At 48.3% G+C, this 25,373-nt stretch overlaps 1 protein-coding gene across 14 annotated transcripts in view; it reads left to right on the forward strand.

The window, feature by feature from the left end:
- ARHGAP32 (Rho GTPase activating protein 32) overlaps positions 1-25,373 on the forward strand; it is a 1,621,198-nt gene that overhangs the window by 1,563,957 nt on the left and 31,868 nt on the right. For all 14 annotated transcript variants that reach the window (XM_069614162.1, XM_069614164.1, XM_069614161.1 and 11 more), the window contains 5 exons: positions 1,186-1,330; positions 5,139-5,221; positions 14,407-14,514; positions 15,324-15,469; positions 23,535-23,736. In XM_069614162.1, coding sequence (XP_069470263.1) covers positions 1,186-1,330; positions 5,139-5,221; positions 14,407-14,514; positions 15,324-15,469; positions 23,535-23,736 — 684 coding nt within the window. The remainder of the gene's footprint in view (positions 1-1,185; positions 1,331-5,138; positions 5,222-14,406; positions 14,515-15,323; positions 15,470-23,534; positions 23,737-25,373) is intronic.

Genomic DNA, 25,373 nt, shown 5'->3' on the forward strand with positions numbered 1-25,373 from the left:
AGGTTGCTGGATCTTCTTCATGGGGAAAGATTTTGCGGTGGCCAAGTCAATAATTATTTGTACTACTGTACGTTACTCCTAAAGCCTAAACACTCATTAAATAAGGTAATCAAGTTCTATGTTCTATACCTACTATTCTCAACTTCCACCTGCATTTTTTAAATACTTGTTTAACAGAGACTGGCAGGAAGCACCTAGCATGGCGTGAAGCCTGGGGCCCCTTAAGTCTAGTTGCTACTTTTGTGTATCCGCTGAGAGCCTGTCAGGTCCCTTGTATTCTCTGTTATAATGGTTGGCAGGTGCCAAAGCCTCCTGGGTTCAGGTTCAGAATGTATCTGGGTGTGTGCTGCTCACCAGTCCCTTCATTGCCCCTTGACACCAAAGAGAACTCGAAGGTTGCTAACCCAGGGAGATGCAGCGAGTAGGTCCGGGGTTAAGTGGGTAGGGGATGAGATAGAGAGGCTGGCATTGGAGGCCGGTAGGAAGATGACTTCTGTCTTAGACGAGTTCAGCAGAAAGCAGAGAAATGTCATCCCTTGGCAAGACAGTCAGTGATGAGCTTCAAGATGGCAGGGGGTTGGGGGCGCGAAAGGGGGGATCTGGATGTGATCTCCCCCCTACACCCCCCTCTCGAGTGGTCATGTAGAGACTGAAGAGGAGTGGGTTTAGGACCGAGCCTCTGGAGACACCACTGGAAAGAGGGCGTGGGGGGTGGTTTTGGAGTTCCATGAGATGGAGGAGGAGTGGTTAGAGATGAAATTGATCCAGTGTGGTGTCCTTGAAGCCAATTGAGGAGAGGCTTGTGAGGTATAAGGATGAGCTCCAGGTCAAAGGTGCAGAGCGATGGAGTGGTTTGAGAAGCAAGGAGAGGGGCGAGTGTTGAGCACTGCTACCGGTATTCGGCCGCTTTCTGTGGAGTGTTTGCTGTGGATACAAATGAGAACGGGCTGCATGGACCTTTTACCTGAATGCGGTTTAAGCCAGCCCTGCGGACTGTCGAGTGGTGGGGTGGAGAGAGAGAGATCCGTAGACAGAGGGATGCTTGGGATCGGCAGCAGGATTTTTAAGATGGCGAGCTTGTGCTCTGGTTTGGGTGAATTGCTCGGTGAGTGCGTAAGTATGCTCTCTTTTGGCAGTTCATCTGTATGACTTCCATGTTGACGTTTTGCTTTCCTGTTTTCCCAGCCACGAGTTTGACTCGGAACAGATTCCTGACCTCACGAAGGACGTGTACATCCAAGACATCCACTGCGTTGGCTCCCTGTGCAAGCTCTACTTCCGGGAGCTCCCCAACCCCCTGCTGACCTACCAGCTGTACGAGAAGTTTTCTGTGAGTTCTGCAAGACGTTGCAGCTGCTTCCTGGCCCTGGGGGCCTACTGGTGCTGTGCACTGAGGAGGACCGGAAACGTTTGTACATGTTATGGGACTCGGAGGCATTCCATGTAAAACACACGTAGGAACTGTTTAGAGCTGCTGAGGCCCATGCTCCCTTATGCCTGCCAAGTGTAGAGGTGGGCGGGGGGCTGTGCAGCACGGCAGTGCTACTCATGCAGTGTAGGTTACATTATCCCAGCCCAAGCGTCTTGAAGTCTTATTTTGGTGGCCATTAGGCGCTATTGCTTTGAAAGCTCTTGACATTTCTGATGTGCCCTCCCACTAACTGCTGTTCTTTATCCAGCTTTGAATTCTGTGCTCACTTTGGGGCGGGACCAAGCCTGATTTGCATATAGTCTCTCCCCTGTCTAGAATGGCTTGGCAGGCTTATGAACAATGGGCTGGAGGGTTGCCCAGAGCTGTGCCAGAGGTTCAGATGAATTCTAAACCTTCCAACCATCATCTTTTCTTTTGGTGCTCCTCAAGGAGGTCAGCTGCAACGATGAACCCCCAAGAGGGGTGTACAGTGCATGCTGGTTGGCAGGGTCTCTTCTGAAGTGACCCTCTGATGCTAAAATCTGTGTTTCCAAAGACACGGCAGGAATAATTCTACCTGTCTTTTCCACCTTTCTCTTCTTGAATTCATGTTTTTTGTCATAAAAGTAACATCAGGTTTTTTACAGTGGTTAGTGCCATATTTCTCCCGCTTCTAAGCGCTGTAATAATAAAGATTGCAATATCCCTGACACACAGGCTACACCGCGTGGGAATGGCCCTAAAGTCTTGCACTGGTGCCTTCGTGTAGGCTAAGGTCCATCCCCACCCAATGTAACCCCTGGCAGGTGGGATGTTCAAGCTATTATTCCCCCAGAACAGGCTTTGGGGGGGGCACAGTGGCCTGGGAGTAAGACTGTGGGGAGGTGCGGGCGGGCTACCAGGAGGTGTAAGATCAGGAGGAGGCGCGGTTGATCCGGGAGACGCCAGGCTGAAGAAACGGATGACGCAAGTGGAGGGAGGTGTGCCATTTTAGTAGACAGGCGGGAATGGAGGCATAATGCAGGCCGCATAGTGCTTACAGCAGAGTGGCAGGTCTGCGAGTGAAGGCTTCTGGGAGGATTGTGACGTTTCAAAAACTCTGGGCTGTCTTCAAAAATGTGGACCAGAGTTTAGCCAATCCGAGAATGACACCTCTCTCTGGGCTACTAACATCTGTTATTACCTAATTTAATGGTCATGGACATCGATTGCTCCCAGATCGTGAAGCATGCCATTGTTTTGACTTGCATAAACAAGGAATCACAATTTTAAGCTTCTAATTCTTTAACTTTTTCCCCAAAAAGCTAACTGAAGCCCTGCCCAGAGCTTTTGGTGACCCACTCCCGATTCTGTGATCAAGCTAAATGCAGGGTTGTCCAACTCCCGGCCTCGATGGACCTAATCCAGACAGTGTTTCAAGCTATCCCTCATTAATATTCATGAGGAGAAATGTGCATACACTTAGAATCATTGTATGCAAATATTTCATAAATATTAATGAGGGATATCCTGAAAACCTGTCAGGATTTCGTCCCTCGAGACCTGGAGTTGGACAGCGGTGCGCTAAACGCTCAGTAAAAACAGCGTGGGTCTCTACATGGTGTGCATTTATAATTTGGAATGTATATTTTTTTCTGTTTGAAAAACAGAATAGAGAGTCCTATGAGTGGGATGGAAAGTAGTTCTTTTTTCCTTTTAGTGTAATGTTCATGTGCAAAGGTTACAGGCTGCTTGATTTGTGTTCTTATTTTGTCGCTTACTGGCTCTGGAAACCCAGTGCTCCCCCGTGACATAGGGGTTGTTTCTAACAAACTAATCAGTTGAAAGTCCCCACACTGCTAGAGACCACTTGAGCTCATCCCAGGTCCAGCACGCATCCACTGTCGGGAGGATAGCTCAGGGGCAACATCCTCGCCTTGGAACAAGACGACGCAGTGCACCACAGGTGCGATCCCCGGGTCCGCGCTTAGAAACCTCTGGCTATTAAGCGCATTATAAATAACCTATCATATCACTCAACATCTAACTACATCTTGGTCATGCTTCGTTGGTTCTTGATTTTGCCATCACAGTAATACTCTGCTCTACACCGAGCTGTACTCTCCGAGTCCTACACTCATGCTTACCAATAACTGTTCACATTCTAGGACCACGTCCCTACTTCGCCAACCCAGTCCCCTCCCGGTCATCACTGTCGTTTTTCCTCTCTGATTCTGATCATTCTGCTGTCTGGTTTCTCGTTCCTTTCGCCTTCTCCCAACACCTCGCCATCCTTCCCTCAGTAAGGTCTGCAGCACCCTGGCATGATCACAATATGCCGCCTTTCAGGCAATGCCAGGCTCCGTGAGGCCCCTACAGCGGTGAGGGGCTCAGTATAAATATTGGATGACATAACATAACTTTACAAAGTCACCAAGAGAATGGATGAATGGAAACCATTGACCCAAACTCTTACCCACAGGGAATCGCTTTGGGTGGCTTTGCACGCCATCATTCCATGTAGCTTGTCTATGCCATTAGTCTAGCCCGAAAAGCTAGGACTCCTCGGCTCTGCACAGGATCCCTGTTATCCCAGACTTTCTTTGCTGAGTCTCATCATTGGGGAGCATCTGGGGTCCCATGCTCGGTTCATATGTCTGGGCATATTGACACCACATTAGATGGAGTTGCAAACGTGATCCCACGCCCTCCTCGCTTCCCTGTGTCAACACATCCTGCTTTACCAATGCATTAAAACTGGCCTTTCATACTAACCAATCAGAACTTGCGTTTTACACTAAGAACCAATTGCAGCACAGCTTTCATGTTAACTAACAAGTTACAGCAGGAATTCACCCCAGCTGATAGCAGTGTGTCAGGCTGTCAGCAGCATTTGGTGTGGGTAAACACAACCTTGTCTTATAGTGAAATAAGCAAACATTGCCAAAGCCAATCGTTTTGCTTTTTGTGTGGTCATGGCGTGGGCAATAGTCAGACATTGCCATAATGGGACATTCTGGCCATAAGATTGCAACAGCTGGAACGTTGTGAGTATTTGTGTATATGATGCCAGCCTAGCTAATACCCATTACGCACGCCAAACCTGTTGGGTTTCCTGACGCTTGATTTTACAGGACTTCAATGCTTATAAATCCAGGGGCTGTAGGCGCACTTGGTTCAGGCGTTTTTGTTTCACCAGCAGTGCACTTACTGCTGCAATTGCGAGATTAACTCTCAGAAGACTGTTTATAAATAACACTGGCGTGCCTTGCCAGCATGCGTTTTTATCTTCCTGCTTGATGGTGCTAGCTCAAAGACATCCCAAGAGGGTGTGTTTTTGGCGGGGAAATGGCAGGATAGGGTGTGGAAATTGGCTTACGGATTTGTTTCGCCATGGCCAGTCATTGAGTGGGCAAAATGCCAAACACCCAAAAGTTGTGTGTCCCTCCTCAGTTAACATTCCGCCCTAGCTGTACTCCAGTGCAATCGTTCTAGCTGTTAGGTTATACTTAAGTGCCTGCTAGTAGTCAAAACTAAAAAGCTCCGAGTTTGTTAACTACTGTATTACTTGACTGTGCACTCCTCATTCTGGCCCTCTTTGCTTGTGTTTATGGAAAGAAAGACACACATTTTCGAGCATTAAAACCCTGGGGACCTCGCTGGGAGTTTGCATTATTTGAAGCAGGTAGCCTTTGTTGTGCGATCACTTCCTCGTTGGACCCATGACTGCTTGTTTCCTTCATTACAGGACGCTGTCTCCGTTGCTACCGACGAGGAGCGATTGGTCAAGATACACGACGTCATCCAGCAGCTCCCGCCCCCGCATTACAGGTCTGTCCTTTGAATGTTCTTATCTGGGCACCAAAGGGATGGGATGGGGGGTCTTTGCCTTGTATTTGTCTCATGGCAGACAAGAGGGGCTTGCTTTCAAAGGGAATTGGAGTGGTCATTTTTTTAACTGACCGGCCTACCGTTTATTTTCTGCTCCCTGATATGGTCAGGACTAGAAGGACTGTTGTGGACGTGCTTCGCTCATTGTATCATATAGTTTGGATGTGTGCACTATGTTACTATAGCCTAGAGCAGTGGGCTTCAAACGTTTGTGGCCTGGGTCCTCCCTGAGTAAAAAGAACGCAGGCTGGGCTCCTCCAAAAATTGCAAATGGACAGTAAATCCAAATGGCTGTGAGCTATTGCGCGCCATCACCGCACCCTACTCCCAGTATAGTCCCTGGGCTCCCCCACCTGCTCCCATCCCAGTCCCTGGGCTCCCCCACCTGCTCCCATCCCAGTCCCTGGGCTCCCCCACCTGCTCCCATCCCAGTCCCTGGACTCTCCCCACCCCACCACAGACCCTGGGCTCTGGCCACCCTGCTCCCACCACTATCCCATTCCTCCCCCCCATCCTGCTCCCACCACTATCCCATTCCTCCCCCCATCCTGCTCCCACCACTATCCCATTCCTCCCCCCACCCTGCTCCCACCACTATCCCATTCCTCCCCTATCCTGCTCCCACCACTATCCCATTCCTCCCCCCATCCTGCTCCCAGCTCCCACCACTATCCCATTCCTCCCCCCATCCTGCTCCCACCACTATTCCATTCCTCCCCCCATCCTGCTCCCACCACTATCCCATTCCTCCCCCCATCCTGCTCCCACCACTATCCCATTCCTCCCCCCACCCTGCTCCCACCACTATCCCATTCCTCCCCCCATCCTGCTCCCACCACTATCCCATTCCTCCCCCCATCCTGCTCCCAGCTCCCACCACTATCCCATTCCTTCCCCCATCCTGCTCCCACCACTATTCCATTCCTCCCCCCATCCTGCTCCCACCACTATCCCATTCCTCCCCCCATCCTGCTCCCACCACTATCCCATTCCTCCCCCCATCCTGCTCCCACCACTATCCCATTCCTCCCCCCATCCTGCTCCCACCACTATCCCATTCCTCCCCCATCCTGCTCCTCCACCCCACCAGGGCCAGTGGTGGCAGGTGAATTTTTTAAGTGGAAGGGCATGAATATTTCCCCAAGATATACCATAGCGGGTTAAAATGAAGCGTTTTTGAGCATACTTTTAAAAATAAATTGGGTAAAAAGCCAAACAGCTTGCAATTGGTTCTGGGGGGCCCCTGGGGCAGGCATGATATTTGTTACTGGACATCTATGATAGACTTGAGGTTTAAGTCCCAGGCCATGATCCACCGGGCCTGGGAGACCTCCTTCAGCAGACGGCACAGCCTTGCTGAATGGTTTAATTCCGGAGGTCTGCTGCTCTAAGATGGCAGACCCCCACCACTGTTTTCTGCAATACCTCAGGCGCCCAGCTTCATTGGCTGGCCGTTGCCCGGCACCTGATTACCTGATTGGCTGCACCAATGTTTTTGGCCTGCCCCACCAGCCGGCAGGTGATGCCGGCCCGCAGTGTAGGCACGGGCAACGGCACTTGTGGCCAGCCAGTCTGCACCTGACCCCCTCAGGGCGTGCCGTGCACTGTTTTGTGTCACCCCCTGTGTCTTCCCTTGTGACCCCGGCCCCCCTCCCCACTGCGCATCCCAAGTTGCATGCCACAGGCTGTACATCTCTCTCTTCCCTCAACACCAGTCTCCTCCCTCCTTTGCACCCTCTATGGTGCTCACTGTTTCTCCCATCTTCTCTAACTGCTACTCTATCTCCTATCCTATCCCTCTCACTAAGTCTGGTTGGAAGAAGCTCAAAAGGGACATCCTGGTCTCCAACCAGGCCTCACTATAGCTCATACCTACATCAGTGCTTCCTCCAGACAGACCCTTACCGACATCCTCTGTCGTTCTCTCTCCAGGCCTATGGACCCCCTATATGGTCTCTGTTCTCTCCTCTTTTTCCTCCTCTCCCATTAATGCGGGCACACGGTGGGAGGTCCTCCTGGCCCTCTCCCACTCCTCCAAGACCATCATTAATGTCTATCTGAATGGCACCATCTTGGTCTAGGGCCCTCGCCCAATCTCCTCCTTTTCGATAGGCGTTTCCCATGTTTTATCAACTTCCTTACTTCTCCTGCTACTCCTACCCCCCCCCCCTCTGGTGCCTCCACCACCTCCCTCTTTCCTGCATCCTCCTCATCTTTTCTGGCTACTCTGCACCTTCTTCCTCCACCACCTCTCTGGCACCCTCCTCATCCTCTCCGACTAATCTACCATCTCCTTCTTCCTCCTCTGCCCACTCTCAGGCTCCTCTACCACCTTTGCAGGGCGTACCTCTTCCCTGTACCCCTCCACAGAAGTCTTTCAAATGTGGCAATCTGCTCCACATCGCTACTCTCAACTCACGCTCTGCTGTCAACCACTCCTCCGACATCTGCCGACTTAATCTGGATGTCCTCGTTCTCACCGAGACCTGGTTCACGGCCAGTTCTGTCACAAGTTTTGACACTCTCCTCCACAATGGTTACAAGAGCCTCTCCGAACCCAGAACCAACGGACCAGGAGGTAGAGTAGCTCTGATCTTTCCGGAGTGGATCCCTGCTTCTGTCATTCCTACGCAGGTCTACTCCTCCTTTTGAATGACTGGTCTGCAGGCTCTCCATCTATCCTGGCCTCTTACTGCAGCCACCATTTACAGGCCACCTGGCCAGGTTGCCCTCTTCCTCTCTGAGTGGGCCGACCTCTCTTCCTCCCTCCTGGCCTCCAGCTCTCAACAACTTCTCCTTGGAGACCTCAACATCCATCTGGATGCTTCTAACCCCTCCTCAGGGCTCTTTCACAATCTCTGCGACTCTCTATCTTTCTATTCTACCCTCTTGCCAGACCACTCTGCCGGGCACACCGTGGATGTTCTCATCTCCTCTGACATCCCACTCGCAAACCCTCTCACCATGCCTCTCTTCGACTGACCACTTTCTTCTCTCTTCCCACCCAACGATCTCTGTCCGCCAGATGAAGCCGACCCCAGCACTGCCACCCATCTTCTCAGTCATCCAGCCCATGAAGCGTGTGTCAGTGGAGGCTTTAACCAATACTTTCACGCTGCCTCCTATGCCTGTGGCTGACTGACACTCTAACACAGCCCTCTCTAACCTGCATCTCTCTATCACGAACACTCTTGATGTTCTTGCCCCTGTCATGGGGATCTATTTGAAGCCCACCTCCAAGTGCAACTCTTGGTTTGACTCTGACCTTGCCACCCTCAAACACAAGTGCCGGGTGGCTGAGAGGAAGTGGAGGGAATCGGGCGCATCCTCTGACAAACTGGCCTGTCACCTGCTCCAAAGACAATACAGACTCTTTGTCCTTTCCAAAAAGAGAGCCTGCATCCAAGCCTGCATCTCTGCGGCCTCTTAACAACATGGCCAGACTCTTTAAAATCTGCAAGAAGCTGACAATCCTGCTGCAGTCTCCATCTCTCCTGTTCCCTCCCAGGCGCTCTGCACAGCACTGGCTTCTCACTTCACTGCTAAAACTCAGGACATCCTGTCCTCTCTCCACCTCTCTTGGCCCGCTATGGCCGCCCCTCTCTCCCTCTCCTCCTCCGTTCTTTTTACCTGTGTTCACTCCTGACAATGTTTCTAGACATGTCTGATCTATGAAAGTATCGTCCAAGCAGTTGCTCCCCTGCTCCTCCAGAACCATCAAGGAATACATCAACACTCTCGCTCCAGCCTTGGCGGATTTCTGCAATCAATCTTTTGCCACTGGAACTTTCCTCTCCCAGCTTAAGCACTCCCTTGGGCATCCCCTCCTGAAGAAGCCTTCTGCCGTTCCTTCCTCTCCGGCAAACTATTGGCGGATCTCTATCACTCCTCTCCTGGGCAAATTCTTGGAAAAGCTGGCCATCTCCCAGGTTACTCTCAATACCGAATGTGTTGGTTGTCTCCATGACCATCAGTCTGGCTTTAGAGCAGCAAGCGTGGAAACTGTTCTCCTGAACACCCGTGAAAACATGCTCTCAAATCTCGACTCTAGCCTTCCTTCTGTCCTCATCCTCCTTGATCTTTCTTATGCGTTTCGACACGGTCAACCATGCCATCCTTATCAACCGTCTCTGTGACAACATGGGACTCACAGACCAGGCCCTAGTCTGGTTGACCTTCTTCCTCTGTGAACGACTCTCTGAGGTCCAACTTGGTTCCTTTCTCTCCACCACCTCTCTCTCCACATTTGGTGTTCCCCAGGGCTCCAACCTCTCACCCTGGCTCTTCAACCTTTACTTGGCACCTCTGACCCATCTCATCTCCACCTACTCACCTAACTTTAAGTGTAATACCAATGACACGCAGCTCGCCTTCAGGCTCCCCTCAGTCTCCTCTCTTGCTCATTCCTGATGGTCTATTTGCAATTCAGAAATGGTGTGCCTCGAACGATCTCTGCCTGAATGCCATTAAAACTGAGATCCTTCTCATTTGATCCCCTGCTCCCGCTCTCCGTCATTCACTCTGGCCGCTCCCCTTGGGCCCTCTACCTGCGCTTTCCTGCAAGGCAAAAAACCTTGGTGCCATCTTTGACTCCACCCTATCCTTCTCTCTTCACATCTCTAACGTCTCTAAGAAGTCCCACTACCAGCTGCACCTCCTCAGAGATATTCTTCCCTTCCTCTCCTTCCCCCAGAAGCTCACTGTCTCCAGAGCCCTGGTTCTCTCGAAGCTGGACTACTGTGACAGCCTCTTTCTAAATCTACCTGCCTCTACTCTCCGCCCTCTGCAACTTATCCAGAACAGGACTGCGGGACTTGTCCTTGGCCTGAAGCCCAGGGATTGCATCTCTCCAGCACTGCAGCCAGCATTTCCAATAAGCTATCCAAGGCTGGCAACGCAAACGCCCCTAGCCCTTGCATAGCTCATTGAGCATGTGCGGCTGGGGAACTGAACTGTCAAAGGGAAACAGTGTTTCCCTTTGACAGTTCAGCCAGCCCAGGTGCGCTCCCTCAGCTGGAAAAAGCAGCTGAGGGAGCACTTCGTGTTTCTCTGGGCTGGCTCCTTGCTTCCTCCATAATGGGCAACGGGGCCGCTGGGTTGATGCCTCCTCACCCATTATGGATGAGGCTGGCCCTGCCCAGGCTCTCCCCTGCCCCACTCCCCGCATAGTCCCTGGGCTCCCCTAACCACCCTGCATAGTCCTAGGACCCCCCCAACCTCTCCAAAAACAACCCGGGCCCCCACCCTCCCTAAAAACAACCCCAGGGCTCCCCAACCCTCTCCAAAATCAATTCCAGAGCACCCCCACCTGCTCCAAAGACAAACCCAGTGTTCAATGACTTTTCTTTCCTCACTTTTAAAATAAAATAAAAAATGTGGTGTTCTTCATTTCAGGCTGGGGCGCCCTCGAATGAGGCCACGCCCCCTCCCCCCGGGGGAATGTGCACCACAGTTTTAATACGACTAACCTAGGCGACATGGTTATGGCCCAAAGTGAAGCTAAGGGCCATAGGTTGGGGGGGCCGTCATTATCCCAGGTGATAATGGACTGCCCCATGCTATATAAAGGTTCTTAGGACATAGTAATCTAGTCGGTACAGGGTTTGGTTTTGTTGGTGATATTTTGCTATTTGTGCTGGCGCTATTACCCAATGAACTTCTCATCGCGCAACCATTTTACAAGGACATTACAGCAAACTAGAACTTGGAATTGTGGTGAAGTAAAAAATGTTATTTTAACAATGTGTAGAGTAATTCGACAACCTATATTAGTAAATTCAATGTGGTTTTATTTTGAATATTTAAATACCATAATGTGGGGAAATGGACGAGGACCTGCTTAACGGGTAGCAGCGTTTGGGGTCTTCTGGGGCGATTTACACAGAAAGGCAGGAGAAACCTATGAGTAGCTGCACAATGACTCCCACTATTGGGGGCGACAAGAGGAGATTGACATAAAAAAGGCAGGACACGTGAAGGGAGATGTGTGTCACTTCTCTGAATGGGTGCAATGCAGTCAATATCACTGGTTATGGACTTCGCTCTGAGTGGCTGAGAGGAGGCCAATCATGTAGTCCGTGTTACGGTGATGAAGAGGACGCGTATTAGTTCAGTGTTTACTCCTTGGAAGACATAACATGTGCAGAGACTGCGTTGGGGAGGAAGGATGTCAATACGGGCGATGCTGCAGGATTGGAGGGGGCCCAGCGGGCGCCCCACGGTCCATCCCGCCGGATGTGGGGTTGTTGAATTCACCCCGATGGCTGCCGGGAAACAAGTGACTGCTGCTGGACCGGATGGGCTGCCGTCGGGCCTGGCGGATGAGAGCTGTTTTGGCCGCAGCGGGCCTGTCGTGCCCAGTTGACTTGTCAAAGGACCGGCACTCGATGGGAATCTGTTTTATGTTTTTATTTGCAACATGCTTGGCTGGCGCATTCTGTATGCTTCCCAGCAAGGGAGAAAGGTGCTTCGTCTGATGGCGGGTTGTTTCTCCCAAAGCTGAGTTTAGGCAGGGAACCATTTTAAGTTAAATAGCCAAGAGGCTTTCTTGGGAGAAGTCAATGTTGTGCACAGAGTCAAAGCATGTTAGGCTGTCGCGTAGCTTTCTGAGGAGTGGTGGGAGGGGTCACCTGTCTTTTCATTGGTCTTGGGAGGCTGGTATGTCTTTGCATTGGTGGTGTCTTTTCATTGGTAGTGGGAGGGTGGTTTGCCTTCGCATTGGTGGTGAAAGGGTGATGTGTCATTGTATTGATGGTAGGCAGTGCTCCAAATAAGATTTTAAGGTTGAAGTTTTTTACTCCCTATTTTTAAACTTTGAGAGTAAATGTGGTTTTAAGGGAGTAAAAGTGACATCCAGCCGACGTGTGCAAAAACTGTATGGAAAGCATTACCTTGCGGCAGCTTTCTGCATTGTGACAGAATACACCTTTCATTATTTCTCTGGCCATTTCACCTCTCCTGTATATAAATGTAAAAAACACAAAAACCTAGCCAGTTACATAGTAAAGCAAACCAGAAAGTGTTTTTAGAGGTTCAATAGCAGAATTGTCTTTTGATGTTTAATGAAAGTCCTCATTTCCTGGAACTGGTACTACCTAATAGTATGCCAGTGCACAGAAGTAAGGACTCAATGGTAAATTATATAAATTATTATTTATATATCACAATTATCACCAAACCATAGTGGGTACTCCTTTATTGACCTCGAAAGGCTGAGTTGGCGCCAGCATTGGAACCTATAGATCACGCACAGACCGCAACAACGAATGCTCAACCGGCTGAGCTATCTTATTGGCTAACCTCCTTCAAAGGTCGGTATACTGAGTGTAGACTGAGAAATAATAATCACAGTGCCTAGATGTTGGACGAACCATGCACGAAGCGCTACATAACGTTAAATACCTATCTGGATTATCACAGGGGCAGATTTTCCCAGTTTCAATTACAAATGTAACTTTCATTTGTTTGTTTTTGAACAGTGCTAGCACTTCCTAGAGAGTCAGGTTTTGGAGGTTTTAATTGTAGTCTTGAAGATTTGTGAGGTTTTAACACCTGTGATTGGTGTAATGACAATCACTCAGCCTCTTTGCTACCACTGACCATTTATAGTAATGTGCCCCATTGACTGCCAGGTTGAATGTATATAAACTAGATCATGCATAGTCATCATTTTACACACTGTTTTCATGATTAGAGTGTAAATGACATTTTAAGTGTAAAAATGATCTGCCGTTGCATGATTATGCACACAGCACAGGAACTCTTAAAAATAAAACAGTGCGATACTGTTTTGCTTTCACTAGGGGAAAACAAGCATAATTTGTTACAAAAGATGAATTCTCAATTGCAACTTAGTTTTCCATCTTATTAATTATAAAATCCTAAAATGCTAGGAAAATAAATATGCACAGTGCTTCTGTTTGCTCCATGAGCATCTATAACCATACCCGCAGAAGCTGAACAGAAAGAAACCATTCCTTTTATCACGGTGTGTGGTTTCTTTTTTTAAATGCTTCAGAGAAATACATTCTGTTTCAGAAGCTTTTCTGAATGGCTTACAATTACATCCATGTAGATGAAAATCAAAAGAAGCGTTCTGGTTTCTGTAAAGTAACCTGACCTTTGCACTGCCCTCTGCTCTAAACCTGTGCATAAATATACGCAGGAAAATAATAAAGCTGCCATATTTACACGATTTTCATGCGTAAAAAGGCCTGGTACGACCCTTATCTGGAGGTCTGAATGTCGGAGTGTGGTGTCTTTTAATTGGTCGTGGGAGGGTGGCGTGTCTTTTTTTTTTTTTGCCGGGGCGTTGGCATGTCTTCATTGGTGATGGGAGGATGCCATATCTTTACATTGGTGGTGGGAGGGTGGCATGTCTTTACATTGGTGATGGAAATGTGGTTAGTCTTTTCTCTTTTCACTGGTGGTGGAAGAGAGTGGCATGTCTTTGCATTGGTGGTGGGACCAGGGTTTTTAAGTGGGCTGGGGCTAAGTCCATGTATTCTCCCAAAACCTTGATCGAGCCGGGCTCACACTACCTCCGGTAGCCCCAACAACTGCTTTTTTTTTTTTTCTTTCCATACACAGGATTTGAATACACACACTACCAGTGACTAGCCAGTGCCATGTTGTGCTGTGCTATTACTTAGGTGGTGGATTTTCGTTTGTTTCGTTCATAGACTACTTGACTCGTAAAGCCCATAACAAGGCTTTATGTGTCGAGCAGTCTTTTGTATAAAACAAAAGAAATTGTGCACATGTCAAATAGCACACTGTGCTGCAAAACTGGTTTGTTAGCAGAGGTTGGAATCCCTAGCACGGGACAATAAAAAAACATTTTTTTAAAATTGTCCAGTGCTGGGGATTCGACCCCGAGCCTTGCTGATGACAAGCCAGTGTCACATCTCCCTGTGCTATTTCGTAGGTGCTGGAATCAGTTGGGTTCATTCAATTGACTATTTACAGCCACCCAATCAGCAATTTTGGATAGGGATTACTGCATTTGTTTTCTTCTGATAAGACCTGCTTGATTGACAATGATAAATTGACTGGATTGGTGGCACGGTGGCACAGTGGTTGCTCGTCTTCCTGCTGACGGGCCTTGGCTTTTCTCTTGTTTGCAGGACTTTGGAGTTTCTCATGAGGCACTTGTACCATCTGGCAACCTACTGCTCTATCACCAACATGCACACCAAGAACCTCGCCATCGTCTGGGCACCCAATCTCCTCAGGTAACGTTGCTGCAGGTGGGTGCTGTGGAGGGGGGAGGCGGCCGCGCAGTGGGCGGCTAGGGAATGGAGCAGTGACCATGGTGCATGATGTGATGAAAGAGTGGGGGGGAGGGGGTAGAAAACCCTTTCTTATCTGCAAGGATTCAGCCATACCCTGGAAGGAAGGGTCTCCCTCGAGGTGTTAAGAACGCGTGCCCGCTATGAGGAGGGCGTCAAATGTCTGAGGTAAGGGCGTCCCTGCACGGTACTCTTGATAGACGCGAGGAGAATCCTCCAATTTCCTTATCTGCAACATGTGCTCAATCAATTTACACTTAGGCTATGAGTAACCTTCATAACACACTATTATGAGGTGTATTAGTTACTGCTATTGGGGTGGGGGTGTCAGTGTGCCATTACCATCTTCCATGCAGGCTGCAGGGAGTGGTGGAAGAGACTTTACTGTTCCAGAAGTTGCCTAGTAATTCTTCTCTAGCTCAGCTAATGGGACTTGGGGGTCACTCCCCTCTCTTATCTTAAAGGGGTTATAATTGGTTCTGAAGCACCCTAGTGGTATCTGCTCTGTTGCAATGTGGGATATGGGTGGCTCTGCCCACTCAGGAGCTTGAACCATCCATCTGCGTATCACTGTTATACTTGTCGGGCAACTCTGCCATTAATCTTGGCTTTATACATCAAGGTTGTGCCATAGCATGGAAAAAGCCAACCTTTCTTCACGTCAGATGTTATGCCATGACTTTCTGGCCCTGCAACTTGCCAACGCTTGCAGCCCATGCCTAAACTCTGTCATCTTCTGTTCAATTCAACAGGTCGAAGCAGATCGAGTCGGCCTGCTTCAGCGGCACGGCCGCCTTCATGGAGGTGCGCATCCAGTCGGTGGTGGTGGAGTTCATTCTGAACCACGTGGACGTGCTTTTCAGTCCCAAGCTCAGCGCTGTGATTCGTGATGGACCAGGTGAATTGCTATGCATAACACCCTGCACATGTGATGTATATTTAAGGAGCGTAATGGCCTCGGTACATGTGCAAATGGTTATTTCGCCTCTGTGAAGGGTGCAGTGAGCTACAACGTGGTTGTAGACCCTCCGGAGTGGGAAAATTCCATAGAGCAGGGTATTTGACCCGTGTTCGTTCTCAGTAGCGGGGCTTCCACACCCTTGTTTAATCTCAATATTGTTGAGAGGTATGGCATCATTGCCCATTTTAGCCCCAACTTTCATCTACTCCTGAAAACTATCCTACACGCATCAAGCCACATCTCTTCAGCACCCCCTCCTACCCAGAAATCTAAACTCCTCCAGACTTGCGTTTGTGAACCCCCACCGGGTCTCGAACGCAGGACTCACCTGAAGACTTTGCAACCTGTTTCAGGAGGGTCTTAAGTGAATGATGTGTCAAATTATATGTTTCACTAGGGAGTTAGGAGTTCACACTTAACTATAAAAGGGAGGTGAGCAGACAGGTGGGGGGGCAGAAAGAAAGACAACATAGAAATAACATTCACACATTGAAATCACCTTATCTTGTTGAACTTATTTTAATTAGGAAAACATGCTTTTCTAAGGCACATTTGAGTCTCACATTTTGGTCTTCCCAAACATGTTTTTTTAAACTAAAGGCTTGTAATCTGTTTTAGACCGTGTTAAGTTCATGCACCTGCTGACGCGTCCAGCTGGTTTCGCTGGTGTGCTCTCCCGACCCAAGAAAGGCAGCAGCACCACTGAGTTCTTTCCTGCCGGTGATGTGAGTGAGTGAGTGATTGCTGTGGGGGAGGGACACCATTTTGAAAAAGTTGCCCCAGCCACCTTCTCTCAGCTGTGGTTCATTTTCTGTGGGCGGAGTGGTGACAGACTTCTTTTTCAAGTGCTAAGGGTGGATATGTTCGCCCAGTTAACATAGGAAGATATTCTAGCCCAGCACTTCAGCTCTTGAGTCCTGGCACGCAAGTTGGAGTTGGGAGCCACCTGGATGGTGCTTCTTTGCAGTAAACGTCAGCCATCACCAGCAACCATAGTACGCTTATGTTCCGCCCCCTTTCCTCCCTACTAATGAGACATGCCACAGAACGGGGACAGGACCGGAGCATGTTGCTTTAAAGTTGACCCGTGCAAAGTTTGCAGATTTTTACCGCCCTACCCCGCATTCATGCATATCGCACCAATGGTTTCAATTGGCACTTTTACCAAGTACTCCCCACCACACTTTCTTGAGATGGTAGCATGAATTCTAACATTGTTCGCTAACAAAAATGTAACCGCACGACGGGTATGTTTTTCATTCGATACATTAAAAATAAGTATACTTAGTTATAGATTAACAGGCCCTTTGTCAATCACAGAGTTTGTATGTGTGCAACGTGTGTGCTGTACGGAACGTGGCACAGACATGCACAAATACTCAACATATTAAAAGTCTGATGGACAAATGTTAACTGTTCTTATTCCGTGCACTGTCACCACCTGCGTGGCTTCTTGGTGCTACGGCGAATCTGTAAGCCAAAGTGGAGGGGGCGGGTTGGTTAGTAGAAATAAGCAGAAGGAAACAGCAAGAGAGCTGTGATGTGCTGTTGGCAGCTTCAGTTCAGTTGACATTGTTCGCTGAGCGTAGGTGTGTTTTTCAGTTGATAGCCGCCATGTGCTCTTGGGTGAGGCTATGTGTAGTGTGGTTTGTTGTGCTGTAGAGGTCTGGTTGTGTTCAGTTCAGATTTTGAGAGGTGTATGAGGAAAGATTTGTTTTTTAGTACGGTTGGTTAGTGGCACTGTCCAATCCTGCCCCTCATTTTTTTCATTGTCTTTGACCCATAGCCCTCCTCATTGAATGTTCTGGTGTGTTACGATTACCTCTCCTATGTTGTGTGCAGAGGTGTGGGTCCTCCATAGGGCTAGTCATTGGTGATACCTTTACTACCCGTAGTGTTAACATTGTGTGCTGCCCATATCCCTTCACTGTTGCATAATATGGCGTTCAGTATTTACCCACACGGGTTCCTCCGTAGCTAGTTCGGGACATTTCTCTCTCTCCCCTTTCCTCTAGTGCCCTCTACCAGAGGGCCAATTTAACCTGGCCCCCTTCTCGCGCTTATTTCCCGAATGGTACCTCTGGGTCTTCCTCCCATTCAGACTCCTCTCTTACCTGTACTGTACTCCTTTCCGTCCTACTCCCCAATCTTTCTCAGTTTGTGTTCCTTTTCGTGGTGCTTGCCTGTTGTTCATTTGTATTCATCCCGTTCGGAATAGAAGACATTTTCCAAATTTTTGACGGTCTTTCAGAGTTCGTATTTCTCTGAGAAGGGAGTTCCAAAGTTTCAGGCAAAGAGAGAGAAAGCTGATCTGCCACCTTTTTTCCTCAGGTATGGTTTCAGCTCTAGGTGGATGTCGTCGCTGGATCTGAGTGTTTTAGTTGGCTTGTACATGGTGATTTTCTTTTGTATGAATTCAGCTCCTAGGCCACTGATTGCTCTGTGTGTTTTGCACATTGCTTTGAAAGTGATTCGGTTTTGACTCGGAGCCAGAGTAACATTCTTAGTGCTGGAGTGATCTGATCCCTTCGTGACAGTTTGAGAAGTCTGGCAGCTGCGCTCTGTATTAGTTGCAGTTTCCTCAGTAAGTAGTCTGGCATTCCGTGGTATAAGCTGTTGGCGTAGTCTTTCCGGTACATGATGAGGGAGATGACGGCCAGTGTTTTGTGCATGAAGGAAAGGAATGGTACGATCTTTTTGATCGTGTGTAGAAGGAAGAAGCATTTCTTGATTGTGTTTACTTGTGGTTCCAGGGTAAGCCTGTTGTCCGTTATGATTCCCAGGTTTTTGACTACTTTGGAAGGCGTGGGTGCTGTTCCCAGTTCCATGGGCCATTGTATGTACTGGTTGCTTCCTTGGATGTTGGATGTAATCATGATTTCCGTCTTGTCTGGGTTGATTTTGCGGTTATTGTTCGATTGGTAGAGTTCTTTGAGACAGTCTCTTAGGGTTGTGTTCCCCTGTTCATCGCCAAATTTGTAAATGATTTGGGCCTCATCTGCATAGATGCAGCAAGTGAGTCTGTGTCCTTTGATTGAGGTTGATTAGTGGCGTCATATAGATGTTGAGGAGGAGTGGAAATAACAAGGATGCTTGTGGTACTCCACAGCTGGTGTCTCGCTGTGTGGATTTGAAAGATTTTATCAACACTTTCTGTTCTTTCAGTCAGGAAATATTTGATCCAGAGCAGCGCTGTCTCAGTGATCCCTAGTTCTTCCAGTTGATTGATGAGGATGTTATGGCTGACTGTGGCGAAAGCTGCTGTGAGATCGAGGAATGTCAGTGCCAAGTTCATGTTTGAGTCTGTGCTGGTCTTTAGGTCGTTCCATATTGAGAGAAGTGCCGTCTCCGTCCCTCTCATGGGTCTGAAGCCAATCTGTGCTTGATCCAGTAGTTGGTGTTTTTCTACACGTTCCAGTGTTTGTTGATATACATAGGTCTGTAATAGTTTTGCTGGGTAGGGAATGTTTGAGATTGGTCTGTAGTTTGCAAGGTCATCCACGTCGCCCGTTGTGTCTTTGAGGAGAGGTTTGATGTATGCAGATTTGAATGCTCGCTGTACTCTTCCCTGTGGAGAGTGATAGGTTGAAGAGGTTTAGGTAACATTCTGATGGTGTGCTCTGTGTAAGGATTGCTTTATAGGTGTCTGGTGGGCAGGGGTCCATTGACGAGCCTGCCTTGTTGCTTTTTTTCACCAGGCTGAGAAGTTTTCTCTTGACATTTGGCTGAAGCTGTACAGCTTGTTCTGTGTTTCTGCGATAGGTAGTGGGTGGTTCACAATCTGGTTGGTTGGTCTCCTTTGAATGATCCGTTGTACGTTGGTCATTCTATTCTTAAAATGATGTGCGAGACAATCACATACATTATGTGAAGGCACCTGTGTGTTATTGCATCCAAGCAGGTTTCTCATCTCGTTTACAATATTGAATAGTTATTTCTGAGTGTTGGTGGCTTCTGTGATCCGGTCTTCGTAGTAGTTTCTTTTTTGTATGCTGGGATTTGTTTCAGAAAAATTATTCTTTTGGCTTGGTCGTAGTTTTTCCTCCATTCTTGTTCCAGTTTCCGGTTTGTTTTTTTGATTGTATTGCGGTGGGGCGTGAACCATTTTGCCACAGCTTTCTTTCTTGATGAGATGAGGGTTGTAGAGGAGGTCCAGAGCGAGGCCTGCACTCCGGACGCCCATTTTGAAGTACCAGGAACATTCACACAGAGATATGTGACGTATGATGAACAAATAAACCAGCAGAGAGCCGCAATAGGGCTCTGCCCAGTACCTATCAGAAGAATAATACCTATTGAAGCACCGATAACCAGACAACCATGGACAGTAAGGTGTCCATTGCGAAAACCCTACCAGCAAATGAAACGAAATGAAGATTGCTTAAGTACTGTCTGGGAAGAAACCAAAAAGTCCTTAATGGAAGACGAATGGTGACGTCACGAGGGCCTGGACTAACACACCCATAGAAGATATGACGACCCAAGGATGACACAAAGAGACAAAATACCATACATAAAGTTATCGCGAAACTGAAAGAAGAGAACGTTGATGAAAGACAGAGGAACTTAAACTTTAAGCAGGATGAAGATATTCAACCCGCTAACGCCTGTACATATGCTTGTAACCGCAAGAAAGCTAAGAAAACAGTGCGGCTTGCTATGCTAAGTAGAAGAATAGAGCAGCAAGCACCATTATACATAATCTACCTCAAAACGAAGCATGTTATATAAGTGCAAGTCCACTTTGCACAAAAGCAGAATTAACTCGGGTTACTAGAGGTCAAACAGGACAGGATTCGTATTCCAGCTGAAACGAGACGAGATGGGTGAATCGAAACTCAGCAGAGGCAACATGAGCCAGGAAGAGCCAAGGTCAAACGAATAGAAGGAGCGAACAGTAGCTTCGCGGAATCGAAACTTAAGAACAGAACAGCCTATCTCAGGAAGGCCGAGATAAGGAGGCCCAGGCAGGTGGCAAGCCGAATAAGAATTAAATGCGCAAATAGAAGGAAAACTAGGCAGATTCACGGTGTGAGCAGCACGTGACCATCCGAGCAAGAAAAGGCACTGATTCACACCTACTCCTGGCTGTCACCCAGACAGAGATGACATAACTTTTCCTGACAAGAAGATATAGTTTGGAGGCCGACCACAGCCAACTAATTGACACATAGCCACTAAAGTAATGATTGATGGAAGGGAGGCTGGGTGAATCTTGGGGCATCCTGCACCTGGCTGACCATTCTGCGTGCTGCTAAGTAAAGTGGAGATTTATGCATGGGGTTGAAGCCAACCCAATCACAATGGACCAAATAATCTAGGGTCCTATAGAAAGTAGAACCAATGAGACGTTGTACTCTTAGTGACGTCTACAAGAGTAATTTTAGAAGGAAGGGCTTAGACGCCCACCTGATGGTGTTTATCCAATTCCCTCACTCCGTTACCGTATACAGATATTTCACCTATTTTAAAGTTACCTTTTCCCAACCAATAGAATTGCATGTTAACCTTTGAGTGTTAAACATCAATGATGACGAGTTTTGGGTATACGTGTTACTGTTTGTATGAAGTTCTTGGGAGTTGAAGCGAGACGGGCTATCGCATCACTGTTGATTTCCACGTTTCTTTGTTTTTTGTACTGGTCATTAAACGGATTCCCCTTTGCCAAACCATTGAGTTGTCCTTATTGATTGGTGTTGGAGTAATAAATATGCGCCCCCATCTAGCTCAAGGTGCAGCTATCTCATCTTAAATTACTGCAGAGCAAACCCCGACTCTATGGGCCGCCGGCAGTCTCTCCAGTACAGGGTCCTTTTCAGGGTCATGCTGTCGATTGATTTGGTGATCCCCTTCTGGATTATGTCTACCTTTCCATCCAAGTCTCTGTGTCCAAGGTTGCCATCAGCGATTTTGATGATTCTAGTTCTTCTAAGTTAGTAGTTTTGATGGTATTCCAGTTTCTTGTCCAGGTTGGGGGGTACTTTTGGGGATGTTTTTGCTGGTAGTTGGCTCATGAACGGTATAATGAGGTGGTTGCTCCATAGTATTTGTATTGGTGGGGCTGTTGAGATTCTTTTTTTATTGGCAAAGATTGCGTTGAGTGTGTCCTGCTGTGTGTTGCTCCTTTCACCATCTGTCGTAGTCTCATTGTCTCCAGCTGATTCGTTTTTTGTGAATTTGCATCCTCTTCTTCGAACCATATGTTGAAGTCTCCGAGGATGATCTGATGCTCTTGTTTGATGGCGAGGTTTGTGACGGATTCTATGAAGGTTGCGTCGTAGGTCGGTGGTCAATAGAGGAGTAGGAAGTAAATGATATGATAAGTAATTTATAACGCGCTTGTACGATATGACATGGCATTTATAACTCGTCTATACACAAGTGTTTCAAGGCACAACGAAGCAAGGGAGGGGGAACAGAGGAAGACAAAGACACTGATCTTACTAGGCTAGGTGACATTGAGATTGCGCAAGTGCGGGGAACGAGGGGGGACAGAGGGAGGACAAGACAAATTATCTTACTAAGCCTTGTGTCAGTCAGATCATGCGAGAACGAGAAGTGCAAGGGGAAAAGGGGGTGGGGAGTGCAAGGGAGAGGGAAGGGGAAAACCGAGCAGCACCGCTCTGAGTATGTGCAGCCAGGGCAGCGCAGTTCTGGGTAAGTGCAAAGAGGCTAGGGACTGTAGAGGTTACAGACCCTAAGTGCATGGAAGGCTCGTAGGCAGTGCTGGGGTGACTGATCAAGAAAGAGCCTGGTACCCAGGGAGACTCAGAGGGTAGCTAGTCAACCAGTTGGTACAGCAGACAGGTAGGTCAGCAGGGGAGGGAGAGGGAGAAAGCAGAGGTGAAGAGGAAAGTCTTAAGCTGCTTCCAGAACTTCAGGTGGTCCAGCTCAAGTTTGAGAGGGGCAGGAAGGCCATTTCATAGGGAGGCACCTGCAGCGTGTGCGGTTTTTGTGGGTCTGGTGCCAGGTGAAGGACGAGGGATTTGCAGTTCGGGATGTTCGTTGGGACAGCTGTTTTTATTTTTTAGGGGTCCTTTGTAGGCTACTGCAAGTCGTCCTCTTTATCCTTTTCTGTTTGTCTGCATGCATCTGAAGTTGTTGGGCAGACAGCTGTGTAGTGTTACTTTGTAGTTGTCATCTAGCCATGTTTCTGTGACCAACAAGATGTCAATTCCACCATCGCAGAGGAGGTCGTAGATCTCTGTTGTGTGTTTGCACATTGATCTTGCGTTGATTAGATTGCAGTGTATCTTATTCTTTATGGTGTCCTGTCTTTTATTTGTTTTGCTTTCGTGCTTGTGTGGTCTTGTTGGTGATTTTTCTCACTATCCTCAGGATGTAGGTTGTGTTCTGTTAGGTCTGTTTCCTCATTGAGTAGGTCTGCCAGGTTTCATGCTGGGTCCACGACTTCTTGTTTGTCCACTTCTGTATCTAGTTGCTGTTGCTGTGGGTCCCCTTGGGTTTTGGTGATGTATGGAGTGTCTGTGTAGTTTCCCCTCGGCCGCCTCCTGCATGTTTCTGCCCTTTGCTTGCATCCTTCTGAGACAGATAAATTGATCAACATTAATTGCGTAATACTAACACCAACCATTGCAGCGCTTAGAAGTGGGAGGAAAATAGTGTAAAAGGTCTATACAACACCTACAATTATTATTAATGATGTCATGGACATAAAGAGCACTGTTGTGGAGTCCAGTCACCCGTCTGGAATGTGACTTGGGTGAGTAGGATGGGTAAGGTTGCAAAGATAGATGGATGGCTGGACTGAGAGGTGCCATGAGAATTCTACTGGTGTCTGGCGGTAAATGCTTGTGGGTTCTCATGTGCCATTGGCATCCTTACTGGACAGTGGCCCCTTGCAGAATAGCTACCGATATTGACTTACTCTACATTTTTAGGCTTTTTCAATGCCAGCTTCTGTCTGTGGTCTGAAATCGCACTGTGCTCTTCCTTTCTATATTGAAATAATTTAATCCATGTTCGATGTTTTATTTTCCAGGCCATACCTCAATGTCGCGCCCCAAGTCTCTGCTCGTGTCTTCTCCCTCGACCAAGCTGCTCACGTTGGAAGAGGCCCAGGCGCGGACTCAGGCGCAAATCAACTCCCCTGTGGTGGCGGACAGCAAGTACATCGAAGTGGGGGATGGACCGGCTGCCCTACAGGGCAAATTCCACACCGTCATCGACTTCCCTTCTGAGAGGTACATGCCGGCTCCCTCTCTGGGCAGTGGACAGTTACTAGAGCAGGGGCCTTCAACCGCTGGCTCTCCAGGTGCTTTGGACTACAAATCCCATCAGCCCTGTCCAGCATAGTCAATGATGAGGAACCATGGGAGTTGTAATTCAGAACATCTGTGCCAAGGGAGAGAGACCGGGAAGGGAGGATGAGTGCGGTGGACAGAGGGGACCAGGTTATGTCTAGTCTGGGTAAGGGGAGGGCCAGGACGGCAAGTGCCAGGGGAGAGAGAGCGGGAAGGGAGGATGAGTGCATTGGACAGAGTAAACCAGGTTATGGTTAGTCCAGGGAAGGCGGCCCGAGGGCAACTGCTGGTGAGGGATGCTGGGGGGACTGGTAGGGGAGTGGTCTGTTCACTGTGTAACTCTGAAGCGACCAGGCCCCAGTCACAGCGGCAGAGGTAAAGATTAGCATGGATTAGTACAGGATTGTACTTGGGGTAGTGTTAGACCGGATGGGTGTGGTGTTCGAGGTGATGGATTAGCACAGGATTGTACTTGGGGTACGGATAGACCGGAGGGGCATGGTGTTTGAGGTGATGGATTAGCACAAGATTGTACTTGGGTTAGCGATAGAACGGATGGGTGTGGTGGTCTAAAGTGATGGATTAGCACGAGATTCTACTTGGGGTAGCGATAGACCGGATGGGTGTGGTGGTTTAAAGTGATGGATTAGCACAGGATTGTACTTTGGGTAGCGATTGACCGGATGGGTGTGGTGTTTGAGGTGATGGATTCGCACAGGATTGTACTTTGGGTAGCGATTGACCGGATGGGTGTGGTGTTTGAGGGGATGGATTCGCACTGGATTGTACTTGGGATAGCGATAGACCGGATGGGTGTGGTGTTTGAGGTGATGGATTAGCACAGGATTGTACTTTGGGTAGCGATTGACCGGATGGGTGTGGTGTTTGAGGTGTCAAATCCATGTATTTGTTTTGTAGATCCTTGAACTATTAAATCCATCTAGTTGTAGCCCTTTACTCTAACTTGGCACCCTCACCTCTTGCCCATACTTCTGGTGACACCCGATACAGAGTGTCAGAAAACCTACAAGAGGGTGTCCTGTCAGTCCGAGGTGTCATTTGGGGGCAACATTCCTTGCCTTGTTCTTTATGAAGCGTGTTATTTCCTGAAAAGGTTACAGATGTTGCCTTTGCTGTAAAAGAGAATAATTAGAATAGTTACTATACAGTCTCCACAATTAAACAAGCATTGGCTTTTGTGTAGGAATTGGATTGGCATTTACCCACTACTGCCTAGTGGTGCTAACTGGCCATTAATGGTAGCAGCTGCAACATGGTCCGAGTACCTGGATGTGCACTAATAGTGGCTGGCAAATGCCTGTCTAGTGCGCACACGCAAGCCAAAGCTGTTGGCTTTGACAATGCATATTTTAAACAGAGCTTCCATGAAGGACACGCGGTATCCAGTGAAGGTAGAGAATACAATTACAGAGAGTGCTATAATGGAGAAAGAAAAAGAGAGAAAAAACATCAACCACTTCTAAAAATAGATATGTGGTGGGCTAAGGGTATACAACAGGGGGGAATGGGCTTGGGGTTGGTTTGAGCACATAGAGAAACAGGTGGTTTGGTGGGGG

The sequence above is a fragment of the Ambystoma mexicanum genome, chromosome 9, assembly GCF_040938575.1.
Source record: "Ambystoma mexicanum isolate Mex_15411 chromosome 9, UKY_AmexF1_1, whole genome shotgun sequence".
Lineage (NCBI taxonomy): Eukaryota > Metazoa > Chordata > Amphibia > Caudata > Ambystomatidae > Ambystoma > Ambystoma mexicanum.